Raw genomic sequence first — 12,826 nt, 5'->3', positions numbered from 1 at the left:
GCCTTGGACAACGGGGGAAGTAACCGGGAGGGGACTGTCCTGGGAGGGAGGGTCTCGGCATCCTGCGCTTCGAGGGGCCGAGGGGCGAGTCAGAAAAGCTGGTCTGAGTGTCCAGAACGAGGGTGATGTGGGCTGCCTTAGCAGGACCTGCGATCCTCTAGGGTGGCCCGGGGGAGGGGTCACGAGACTGGACGATCCCGGGCTGGAAGGGACGAGAGACAACCGCAGGTCCGACTCCTACATTACCCAGAAGGGCTCTGAGGCTCGGGAAATGCAGCCACTTGCTGAGGTCCCAGCGCTACTAAGTACCGAGCCTAGAGCTGAAGCTGGGGCCTCTGCCTTCGGAGCCAGGTCTGACTTGCAAGGCCACCGGCTTTAGTCCCCACAGTGGTCTCAGGAAAAAACAGCCGAGAGGGACTATTGTGTAACTTCCTCACGTGAGCCCTTGGCCCTGCAAAGCCGGGAGCCTTTGGTCTCTGCTCATCTGCTTGGCTGGGAGGCATCTCTGTCTTCATGATCCAGCCCATTCCAGGCAGGGCTTCCTCCGATCACAAAGCTCAAAGGAGAAAGCCAGGACTGTGCTAAGGTTCTAGATCCCCAGAAATGGGGGGGTACCCCCCTATGGTACAGGGGTCATGCTACTGGGAAATAAGTTGGTGAGAACCTCAAGGATGTGGACGGGGAAAGTTAGAAGTAACACAGGATGTGACTTTGCTAAGGAGCAAGTGAAGGTCTTGAAAGCCACTGGTTAGGGAAAGGGGTGGGGGAGAGGAGCCCCTGCCTCCAGGAGCATGCCTGCCCTGCAGAGCCTGAAGGAACTTGTAATGGAAAGCTGGCTTTCCCTAAGGACGGAATTCTGCCAGTGATCACTCAAGTCCCACCCCCCCACACACACACATGAAGCTAAATCACTAGCTTCTCCAAAGCATGACCCCAGATATGGATCAGATTCTAGTCCAGAAGTCTGTACTGGGGGCAAGCCGGACACTTCCTGGCTGTGTAACTCTGGGCAGGTCATTTCACTTCTCTGAGATTCAGTTTTCTTCTCTGTAAAATAAAATTAAACTAGATGGCCTTTAAGGTCCTTTCAAACTCTGAATGTATGAAATGAGGATGTGGAGAGGGAGAGAGGTGGGGATGTGTGTGTATGTATGTGTAAAGGAGAAGAAACCCTTTTTTGCATGTGTGAAAGCAGTTTGTGTGTGTGTGTGTGACCACTCTGATATTAACAAAGGCAGTAACCAAGCATAGAAATAGGTTCTTTTTGGTCTCTCCTTTTTAAAAATTGATACATGTCAATTTGTCACATCCTGCCAAATCCCATCACGCTCATAATTAAATTTCCCACAATGTACAATTTTAGAAAAAGCTAAACAAAAAAAAAAATTCAGAAGTGAGTGAGGCCAGTTATTCACGTGACCTTCCACTTCAGCGGTTTCCAAATTGTTAAAGGAAAGGACTGTGTGTGAGATAAGTGAGCTGGGCCATGGTTTTCATCTGTATTTGTAGCCGTTTAGGGTTACCTTTGTTTAGACAGTTGTTTATAGTTACAACAATTATGAGCATGCACTTTCTCCCTTGTGATATGCTGAAACCTATCTGTGCCCACCATGAAGCTCCCCATTGCCTTTAGCAGTGAGATGCAGTTTTGACCCCTTGAGGTCTTGGCATTTCATGATTCAAGGCTGCTCAAAATTGTCAGAACACTATTTCGGTCCTTTGAGGTCTCTGTGGCCTCATTCCTGCAGATCTCCTCCCTCCCTCAGCACGTGGTGCACGTGGTGACCTCCGAGGACCTTCCCGTTGGCTATGATTCTGGTCCTTGGCCTCCTGCAAATATTTCACAAGCATCCCCCCAAATGCTAGCAGCCTTCCTCTGAGTCAGGGATACTTAAACTGGGCCTGGTCCACTGATGGATTTCAGGGGGCCCATGAACTTGAAAGGGGAAAAAAACCTGCATCTTTATTTTTACTAACCTCTAACTGAAATTTTAGCATTTCTTCCCATTTTGAATTATTTTTTTTCTGAGAAAGATCCGTAGGTTTTAATAGACTGACAAGGAGGTTCTTGACACAGAGAAAGGTTAAGAACCTCTGTCCTCAATCTCTTCACATTTGGAGAATGTCCATGGGATTCCCATTGGGAACTGTCCACCACTTATCCCTCAATCTCCAGTGATGGCCAGTCCACTCTGAGGCCAGACATCCATTATTCTGATAGCCTTTATGATGATTCCATGTTAGCCACACTGACTCACACCTACCGTATACCTCAACATTGCCATTTGGATGAGCCTAAGCTTTGATTCTGTTGAGGCTATAGCAGTCATACTGTATCCCCGGAAGAACACTGATGTTAACTGAGAGAGCGGAAGAATTGAGACAGATTTTCTCTTTTGGATATGGCCAATGTGAGAATTTGTTTCGCCTGACTATATGTGTTTATAACACGAATTTTTTTTTTCTTTCTCATATGAAGGTGTACAGAATTAGGGAACAAGGATAGAAAAATAAAATACAATTTGGTTTAAAAAAGCATTGATGTTAAGATGGTACTTTGTTTCATGGAGAAACTAGGGGTCATTGAAAGCACCACAGAGTTTTCCAAAGGCAGCCTGGCTTGCTTTCTTACACCCCTTTAATTCTCGGCTCAACTCATTGTCCAACTGCAGTGTCTGTCCAAGGTATACATGTTGATGGACCAGCTCTATGGGTTGTCCATGAAGCTGTATATCAGAGACTGAACACTAGGCATTCTTCTCTTGTTTCTTCCATGCGACTTGCTAAGCTGAACCCCTTGAAGGGACTGTGCAGTGTCTCATGGCTTAAGTCCAGCTGGAGAATTTCACATGTATGGGAATCCATTTTCCATTCTGACTCTGTGCTAGACATAGTCCACACTTACAGCAAAGACCTTTAGTGAGTGTGTATTTGCCTGTTTTCTCTTGATAGTTATAATCAAAGGATCTTTCAAAGAAGTTGTCTCTATTGTTGTATATTTCAATGAACACTGTGTGATGTTGACACCATATTGGAGAAGATCATTTAAATCAAGTGCTTTTAAAACAGTCAACAAACATGGTAGCCATTTGTATTCTTGACACCTTTCAGTCAGTTGTGTGACTATAAAGAACAATTTGTTATGGAATACTAGCCTAGTCATTTCTCGTGGACTCATCAAGGATGTCCTTGATAAACGTGTTCAGATTACTCTTATGAGGATTTGAATCAGGCACATAGGTCAACAGTTTTTTATGGTTTTCAGTTGTCTTTTTTTGTTAATAAAAGGTCCAAGGACAAAATCATAGGCTCAAAGATTTATAATGGGAAGGAACCTTAGAAGCCAACTCCCTCATTCTACCCATGATGAAACTGAGGCTAAGAGAAGTTAAATGAATTGCCTGGGGCCTAAGAGCTAATAAGTGTCTCAGGCAGGATCTGAACTCAGGTTTTCCTGACTCCACATCTGGTGTTCTCCACTATACCATGCTATCTTGGGATGGACAGACATGGAGGGGTTGTGATATCATGGGAGGGATGTCCTGAAATGATTAATTTATGGATCCAGTACAGCATTTGAGTAATAAAGTCCATGATTTTCCCCAAGTGTTTGATCTCTTCTCCTCTCTGAGCTGTTTAGAGAACTGTGCCTTTAAAGTTGTCTTCAAAGCTGCATTGACTCCAGCATGGACTATGGTCTGGTTTAGGTGCTTTTCTCACCTTTGGTTTTTTTTTGTGCCATTTCTAAACCCTGGTTCCTAATGTAGCAAACTGGGGGCTGGTGTTGTGTCTCCGTTGTCATTAAGGGGAAAAAAATTGTTTGCTTAGAAATCTTCATAGATTGTTTCTATTTTTGACTGTTCCTTGTTCTCCTTCCGGTTTCATCTTTAATTCCCTTGGGACAATTTGGTCTCTTGCCAAGCTTTCTGTAAACTTGTTTTCCCTTCATTGCTTCTGTTTAATGAACTGATACTGCTCATAATCCTCCACTATCTACTTCCATAGGGTTTTATGAATGAATTTACATTTTAAGTTGATATTGCCTTTGGCTGGCACATCTCTAGACTTATAAGGCAAGTAGAGCTTGCAAGAAGGCAAATTCTGAGCTCTTTTGGTCTCCTAATTATAACACTAGACTGATAATAGACTTAAACTTGTTGAGGAAATCATGAGAGTTGCTGTCAGGTTCTGCTCTTTTATCCATTTCCCATTTTTTTGCTAATAGCTAATTTAAATAGGTCAGGTTGGAGTTTTCTAAGTCGAATGTCGTCTCTTCTCATTTTTATTCTTTCTCCTAATTGGTTTTGGCATTTGCTCTAGTAAGTGGGTGGTCTGACTGTATGTAGACAGTATGTACACAGGTGAGATGCTTTTGTATTATCTATAAGCTTTTGTCTTATCTTATTTCATTTTCTTGAAATATTTCCCAGCATATTTTTTTCTACCATCCCCTCCGCCCAAGGGTACTGAGAGGCCCCAGTGAGACAAAGGGTGTAAAGCAGTTTACAAACCATAAAGCACTCTGTAAGGGTCAGTGAGCATTATCATTATTATTAACCTCCAGTCACCAGGTCTCCATTCTGGAGATGACTTCATCACTCAGGCCTACTGTACTCCTACTGCGCTCAAGCAGTGGTTATAGAGCAGTATGTGTGCCAGAAAATATTTAACAATTAGGCTCTCCACAAAAAAAAAAAAGTCATGTGCACATGAGTTGAATCTTCATCATTAATAATTTCTTAAGTCTAGACAATCAACAACAACAACAAAAATAAATCAAGTCTTGATTTGTAGCAATTGCTGATTTCAGAAGTGTAAATGCAGTTCTTAGAGCTGGCTCTGGCAGCCCCTTGTCTTTGCCCACCTCATATTGAAATAACTGTTATCGGAATTTTTTATTTCTCTTTATTATTTGGGACACAGGGCTTTTCCTCCACAATTTTTGGTTAACGAATAGTCTGTTTAAATATTAACCTCACCAAAACAAAAGCTGTCCCATGGGATGTAAGATGTTACTTAAGAGTCTTATATATTTCTTAGATAAAAAGCCAAAGGAATTTTAACTGTCCCTGATTCCTTAGCAAATCCTCTTCCTCAGTCTATTTATGAATCCTCTAAACGCAATTTAACCAGTTATGTGACTTAGTTTACCTACAGAGTTTGTTTGATGAGGTTTGTTTCCTTAGGGGATGTATGAGATTTTGACTCTGTTTAACTACGTTTGTGACATTGAAGGAAGCATTGAACTATGGCTCTGTCTTCTCTTTAAATTTTACGGTCTAACAGGAATGTTCAAGATTACAGTATGTAAATGAATTATTTCTGTTTCACTCTGATCTGGTTTTACCTAGAATCCTCAAGATTGTTCAGATTTTCTCTGAGGACTGAAACCTGTGCTTGAGGCTTGAGCATAGTAAGAAAACCTAGGTTTTTACCTCCAAAATTTCTGCATCATTGTAGATACATATGTGGCAGTAGTGACCCACCACAAGAGCTCAGACAGGAGACGTTTCTCCCATTACGTCATCAGGTATTAAAGGATGCATCAATTTCACTTGGAGGAGCTGGCTGGGCTCTTTTGAGAAGGCCAGTATCCTTTCATGGATTTGCCTCAGACTTGACAAGTAGCCCTTATTTCATTTTGCTCTTTTTGTAACTGCCGTCACAAACACTGTGATACAAACATGATACTGTTGCCCCCTGAAATGATGTGTCTTGTTACTTTTGGACACGCAATGAAACCAACTCCACTAGCTTCTTGATTTTCTTCAAGAAGGACCAGTGATTTCCCTTTCAACGTGACTTCCCTTTTGACATCTGATTTTGTTTATAGTGAGGATAGCACAGCTGATGGGATTCAGATATGCCAGCAGTTCCTGGTCACCAGCCAATGCTTTCAACACCCCTGCCCCATTCCTCCCCTACCTTTTCTTTTACACCCTGCTACCATTGTTGTCAAAGCAGAAGGGGTCCATTTATCTTTTTTGCCAGGGTTTGCCATGAGATTGCCATGGTTCAAAAGTTCATCATCAAGTGGCCAGACTACTGGGTATTGAGCCTGTGCACCTAATTAAGCTGGCCCTCTGACAGAAGGCATCCTTTATAACTGAGATCATTTTGAGGGTCTTTCCAGCATCTTAGAACCTTATTGGCTCATGACCCCCTGGCATAGTCTTCAAGACTTACACGGGGAATCCAAATAGGACTTTGTGAAAGCCAGAAGAACACTGTGGCTATAAGGATAGGACCTTGATTCAGGGCAAAGCTTAGGCCACTGAAAATGCTGCACAAGTTTCCAAATCTAGCCTTCTCTGCTTTTCCCTTCTGGGCCTTGTTCATTGGCCATCAACTATTTATATGTTTATCCAAGCTCTAAGTCTCCAAGGACCAGTTCTGTGGATTCTCCATCCAACTGCGTGACCTAGTCTCACAAGCAGCTGCTCTTTATCTGAGGAAATACCAGTAGTGTGGGTGAGAGCTATTCAGCAAAGGTGATACACCAGCCTCCGCATAATGGCAAAGGATTGAGAGGAAGGCCCTTCCGAGTGGGGAAGAGCTCTGAGCTGGATGCATGGGAGGTCTTAGGAAGGAACTGTGATGAGGAAGTTCCCATACTGGGGACGGTGAATCTACCAGAGTATAAAAGCTAACCATTATATAGTGTTTTGCAAATATTATGTTGTTTAATCCTGACAACTATTCTGAGAGGTAGGTGTCATCCCCATTTTACAAGAGGATATGAGGTTGTGTAAGTAATTGTACATATAGTTTGCCTTCTTCACTCTGCATCATATCTTTCCATATTTCTTTGAATTCTTTTGGTGTACAAACCCACTTCATGGGCTTAAAAGGCATGAAGCATTTTGCAACTCCTTGTGCAATTCCAAATTGTTTGCCAAAATGGTTGGGCAAATTGATAGCACCATCATTGGTGAATTCCACACCAAAGGATTTCTTAGTTGTTTTGTAAAGTGATTAGGTCCTCCCAAATGCAGACCAGACTAAACTTCCGAGCAGTTATCTGTGTTAAAATGGTATGTAGAAGGTGAAAGAGGGTTGGTGTGAGCATGAATTTATTTAAGAGGTGTGTATATCTTTGTTTTGTATATTTCTGGATGTGTTTATGAGTCTAAAGTGTAAGGGAAAAGGAAGACCCATGTTGTGACTGTGAATGGGTGTGTATGGGTATGGATGTCAAAGGAGTCACTGTGTAGAAGTTGGCATGTCACCTAGCTGTGTCTCCCCCACCCTTTACCCTCCCTTTACCACCTCAAGGACTCTAGGCTCACTTGAACTAGGTCTGAGATCCTAATGGGTCAGTTTCTCTCACTGGCTCACGTCCCCACCAGAAATGTCTAAAATAGAGCTTGGGTATGGCTCATGTCTAGGTTTCCCTAAAAGTAGGTAACTGGGTCTCAGCTCCTCTGTAGACACTCAGTGTACAACATGGATATCAGGTATAGACCAGCTTTTATTTCACCCACCACAGAAATTGGATGTGATGCAAAGAGACTCCCAGGAGCCCTTGACCAAACACAAAAACATAAAGTCCTTATACATCCATTAGATTTCTATAAGGAAATGGGCTAGGATTGTTTGAACAAATACTACCTATTCCCCTCCATCCTACACCATCCAAGCAATTCAGGGCAATGGCAAGGAGGGAGAAAGGGGCAATCTCTTCCCTCTCCTACACCCCCCTCCCTCTAGCTTTAGGCCTTTAGCTACAGGGCTAAAGTTCCAAGGCAGTGGAACTCAGGAATTCTCATTCTCTTGAGAGCTCTAGAACATGCATGGAAAAGACATAAATTCTTATCTCTGATGTGCTCAGAAAAGAAACCCAAAGCAGAAGATCCATCAGTTCCCTTCTTGGCCCACCTGGGCAGGTATAGGCAAGTATCCTGCGGTATGTACTGCTCCTCTGGGGAGGAGGGAGAAAGCCCCCTCCCCAGTGTGGTGCATTTTGGTCTGAAATTCCAAAGGACAGAGTTCAGATGCCAACTCAGTTCAGTTCTCTTTTATACACCAGAAGGAGAAGTTGATTTTTTTGTTTAGCCAAGTAATTACACTAGTTATGGAAATGCTTGTTTCATTCCTTATTCATCAAGGAGCTAGTGTGGGAGAGAGAAAAAAAAGCCAGATTTAGAGTCAAAGGACCTGGGTTCCAAAGCCAACTCTTCTGCCTGAGCCAGACCCTAGGGCCTGTTTTCTCATCTGTAAAATGAAGGCATAGCAGCAGCTAAAGGACCTTGAAAATCCCTTCCTGCAGTACTGCAACTGTGGAGAGAACAGGAGCTCCTTGGGGGCAACCAGTCCAGCATTCATTAAGCTCCATGTGTCTCCTCTACTGGTACAAAGGGGGTCCCTGCCCTCGGGGGCTACAGGGACAGGTCAGGGACGTCGGGGGAGGAGGAGGAAGCGAGGAGGAGACCGAGGTCCACACAGGGCCAGGGCGCTTGGTGGTAGGCTGACCGGAGGGGGGCAGTGTGCGAGGGCCCGAAGCGCCCGGCGGGATTGTCTACCGGGACCGGTGACTTTGGCCTGATATTTGCAGCGGCTAACAGGGCCTGGTACACAGTAGGTGCTTAATAAGTGCTTGTTGCAGGAGGCGGCCAATCAGTGCGGGGATGCACAGCCCTCCCCCGTATCCTTGGAAAGAACTGGGTTTGAAGCCCGCTTCCGACTGGGAAGTGAGTTATCCACGGGAAGCCACAGTTTCCTCCTCGAATCTTCTCGGCCGCGGCCGGGCCTGCGGGCCCTGACTGTGAGCCCGACACGCGGACCGCCCGGCCCGGGAGGAAAAGGGCGCTGCCATCCAGGCGCTTCCACCCTGCATGGGGCAGCGGCGGGGAGAGGCAGGAGAGACTGCCAGCTCTCACCACTAGGGGGCAGCCGGGCTGCGCGGGGGAGGGGCAGCCGGTCTCCGCGGGGGAGGGGCAGCCGGGCTCCGCGGGGGAGGGGCAGCCGGGCTGCGCGGAGGAGGGGCAGCCGGGCTCCGCGGGGGAGGGGCAGCCGGGCTCCGCGGGGGAGGGGCAGCCGGGCTCCGCGGGGGAGGGGCAGCCGGGCTCCGCGGGGGAGGGGAGGACGGGAGGCACGTCGTGCGTCTGTGTGTGGACAGCTGAGGAGGGGCGGCTGTGGAGCGGCGAATTCGTGTACTGGGGATGGTGGCAGCTTCGCGGCCCCGAGGCTCAGGCCCGGGCTCCCGCCCCGACCCCGCCAGGAGAAGAGCGCCCCCACGCGGCCTCGGCCCGGCCGGCGGAGGCTCGGGGCGGGGCGCCGCTGGGGGCGGGGCCTGGAGGGGCGGGGAAGGGGGCGGGGAAGGGGCGGGGCGCTGGGAGCAGGCAGCGGCGCGGGCAGCTCGGCGGGGTCCTGCGCGCAGCCTCGTTCTCCCTATCCCTCTCGCTCATTCGCTCCCTCCGCCCCCGGCGGCACTTCCTGGAGCCCGGGCGGCAGCGGCGCTGCTGCTCGAGCGGCTCCGCCGGCGGAGGAGCCCCGATGGCCCGTGCGGCCGTCTCGGCGGAGGCGCGGCGCTGACCCGCGGGCGGACCGGACGGAGGGACCGAGGCCGGCGCGCCATGGGCGTCTCCCGCCGGCCCCGCGCTGCCCGGGGCTAGGGCCGCATGGAGCCCCCCGACGGCGGCGGCGGCGGCGGAGCCGAGGCCCGCAGCAGCGGCTCGGACTCGGCCTCGGCCTCGGCCTCGTCCAGCGGCTCGGAGGGGGCCCGCGGCCCGGAGCCCGACAAGGCGCCGCGGCGGCTCAGCAAGAAGCGCTTCCCGGGGCTGCGGCTCTTCGGCCACAGGTGAGCGCGCTCGGACCCCGCCGTCCCCCTGGCAACCCCTAGGCCGCCGCCTCGGCCCGTCGCCATGGCAACCGCGGGGCGCGCTCAGCCCCTGGCCTCGTCTGCTTGTCACCTCCTGCCCCCATCCCCCTGGCATCCTTGGTCCTCGTCAGCCCCTGCCCCCATCCCCCTGGCATCCTTGGTCCTCGTCAGCCCCTGCCCCCATCCCCCTGGCATCCTTGGTCCTCGTCAGCCCCTGCCCCCATCCCCCTGGCATCGTCTGCTTGTCACCTCCTGCCCCCATCCCCCTGGCATCCTTGGTCCTTGTCAGCTCCTGCCCCCGTCCCTCTGGCATCCTCCGCTCGTCAGCCCCTGCCCCCATCCCCCTGGCATCCTTGGTCCTTGTCAGCCTCTGCCCCCATCCCCCTGGCATCCTTGGTCCTTGTCAGCCTCTGCCCCCATCCCCCTGGCATCCTCCGCTCGTCAGCTCCTGCCCCCATCCCCCTGGCATCCTCCGCTCGTCAGCTCCTGCCCCCATCCCCCTGGCATCCTCCGCTTGTCAGCTCCTGCCCCCATCCCCCTGGCATCCTTGGTCCTTGTCAGCCTCTGCCCCCATCCCCCTGGCATCCTTGGTCCTTGTCAGCCTCTGCCCCCATCCCCCTGGCATCCTTGGTCCTTGTCACCTCCTGCCCCCATCCCCCTGGAATCCTTGGTCCTTGTCAGCCTCTGCCCCCATCCCCCTGGCATCCTTGCTCCTTGTCAGCTCCTGCCCCCATCTCCCTGGCATCCTTGGTCCTTGTCAGCCTCTGCCCCCATCCCCCTGGCATCCTCTGCTTGTCACCTCCTGCCCCCATCCCCCTGGCATCCTCTGCTTGTCACCTCCTGCCCCCATCCCCCTGGCATCCTTGGTCCTTGTCAGCCCCTGCCCCCATCTCCCTGGCATCCTTGGTCCTTGTCAGCTCCTGCCCCTATCCCCCTGGCATCCTTGGTCGTTGTCACTTCCTCCATCCCCCTGGCATCCTTGGTTCTTGTCAGCTCCTGCCCCCATCATCTTGCCATCCGTGATCATTGTCATCCCTTGTCCCCGCCTCTGCCATCTTCTGGTCAATGTCCCTCCTGCCCACATCCCCCTGGCATGCTCATTCTTGTTATCTCTTGACCTTCTCTCCATGGCCTGTGGCCATTGTCCTGTCCTCATGGTACCTCCTTGCCCTGGTCACCTCTTGCCTCCATCCCGGCTTCTTCTGGTCACTGTCACCTGTTTTCCTTGTCCTTATGCACCCCCTTGCTGGCATCCATCATTGGGGGCCTCTTTAGACAGTCAGCCTTTTCTCTCATCTTCCCATCACTTCTGTCCATTTCTGGAGCACCCTTGGGCAGAGTTCCCCCAGAGCTCATTATGGACCTTCAGATTTCTTCTCCCAGATTCACTGATGATCCTGGTAGGGTTTGGTTTGGTTTGGTTTTTTGAAGGAAGTGGGGGGAAGGATGTTGTGTCCATTGGTCCAGGAATGAGACAGAGCTGCTTCTGCAGGAGATGATCACCCCTTAGGTGCCCAGCCTGGGCCTCCCTGGTTCCCCCCTCATCCAACCTCTTGCCACCCCCTACCCCTCTGTTGGAAGACATCTCTTTGCTTCAGCTCTTTTCTGATCATCCAGTCTGATGTTCCATCTCGGATTGGCACGTGGCTGCTGGTCCTTCTGTGGTCTGTTCTGTTTGGCCCCTGCTCTGTGACTGGGTTGTGCGTGGGTCTTGGGTGTGAGCATCAGGGCAGGCTGGGGGGGTCAGAGGGGCTCAATAAATGACAAGAGTCAGTGCTTTCAGGGCTCCCTGGGTATTGCTTGTTGCTTTAAGGTGGGACACAGAGGAATACCAAGTCTCTTTGGCTCCTGTCAGGACATTACTGGACTCTGCCCAGGGATTGCTTGGCTGAAGTCCTGTCTCAGCTCTATTGCCCAGGTTTCCTTGTACTCAGCTTTGACTCTTACTTGGACAGACTTTACCCCCAATAATCTTCTGCCTTATGCTGAGAAAAGGCACCTCACATCTGGATTGGCTGAGAGCGAGTCACACTGGGTGGCTTTCCACTAACCCTGCACTGGCCATACACTGAAGCTGGAACTAACGCTCCCCCCGCATCTGCTCAAATCTTAGGGACTCAATTTGGACCAATGAGGTAGCAGTGTTAATCTGAGTCACAGGCTTGTGCACTGGACATAGGTTTCGGTGCTGTGGTGATTTCTAGTAAAAGGGAGGAGAAGCTAGGAGTCCTTTTCTCTTCTCTTCTCTTCCAATCTGCCACTGCCTGTGCAACCATATCTCCACCTCCTGCACGCACCAGCCTCTGGGAGAGGGACCATGTATGTGTGTGTCCAGCCCGTTCCTGGGATCTCTGCATGGTTGCTCTTCTATGTGCCAAAGGGGTTACTGCACCAGAGAGGCACAAGGCTCTCCTTTGCATAGATGGATAAAGAAAGGCGCAGTGAGGGAAGAGCTACAGGCAAAGTGGAGAAGGGGAGACCCCAGGAATAGAGGTGTCAGGAGCCCTTTAGTGCAGGGATGAACTAGAGGATGGTAAAGTGCATCATGGGAAAGGACAAAACCGAGAACACTCATGGCTGTGATGTGGTGCCCGTCATTCTGTGGCAGCTTGGCCAGTCATCCTCCCTCATCCCTTACCGTGGCTTTGTTTTCCTAGTTTCTCCTTGCTTCCCCCGGTTTTGGTCACTGATTCAATTTGGGAGATATCCAGTTGGGTTAGTGTCACTGAAACTGAAAAGGATGCTTAGTGAGAATCCTTACTGTTTCTGGCTTCCTTTTACCCTAGGTGACAGGTCCAGGGAAAACAGGCCATGGTCCCTCAGTGACCCCATCTTTTAGGTCCTACCTACATCATCCCCTGTATTCTCTCTCTGACTGTCTCCTGTAGCACCCATTTTGGCTGTGGACCCAAACCCCCAAGCCAAGAATAAAGTGTAAGCAGAGCACCGAAGGAGTAAGGCAGGGAAGGAGGGGTGGGGGTTCAGAGCAGTTATGACCTGGAGTGT

The 12,826-nt window shown here is 50.1% G+C and overlaps 1 protein-coding gene across 6 annotated transcripts in view; it reads left to right on the top strand.

Annotated features, from left to right (window-relative positions):
• Positions 1 to 12,826, top strand: part of DGKZ (diacylglycerol kinase zeta) — a 63,760-nt gene that overhangs the window by 17,818 nt on the left and 33,116 nt on the right. For 2 of the 6 annotated variants that reach the window (XM_072617683.1, XM_072617682.1), the window contains exon 1: positions 9,364 to 9,799. The exons of 3 other annotated variants lie outside the window; for them this stretch is intronic. In XM_072617683.1, the coding sequence (XP_072473784.1) occupies positions 9,621 to 9,799 (179 nt within the window). In that variant the 5' untranslated portion in view covers positions 9,364 to 9,620. Of the gene's footprint in view, positions 1 to 9,362; positions 9,800 to 12,826 lie in introns of those variants that run through there. One more of the 6 variants, XM_072617681.1, reaches the window with a different exon arrangement.

Source organism: Notamacropus eugenii, chromosome 6 (assembly GCF_028372415.1).
Source record: "Notamacropus eugenii isolate mMacEug1 chromosome 6, mMacEug1.pri_v2, whole genome shotgun sequence".
Lineage (NCBI taxonomy): Eukaryota > Metazoa > Chordata > Mammalia > Diprotodontia > Macropodidae > Notamacropus > Notamacropus eugenii.
Note: the sequence above shows the minus strand (reverse complement) of the source record. Positions and strands in the feature narration are given on the sequence as shown.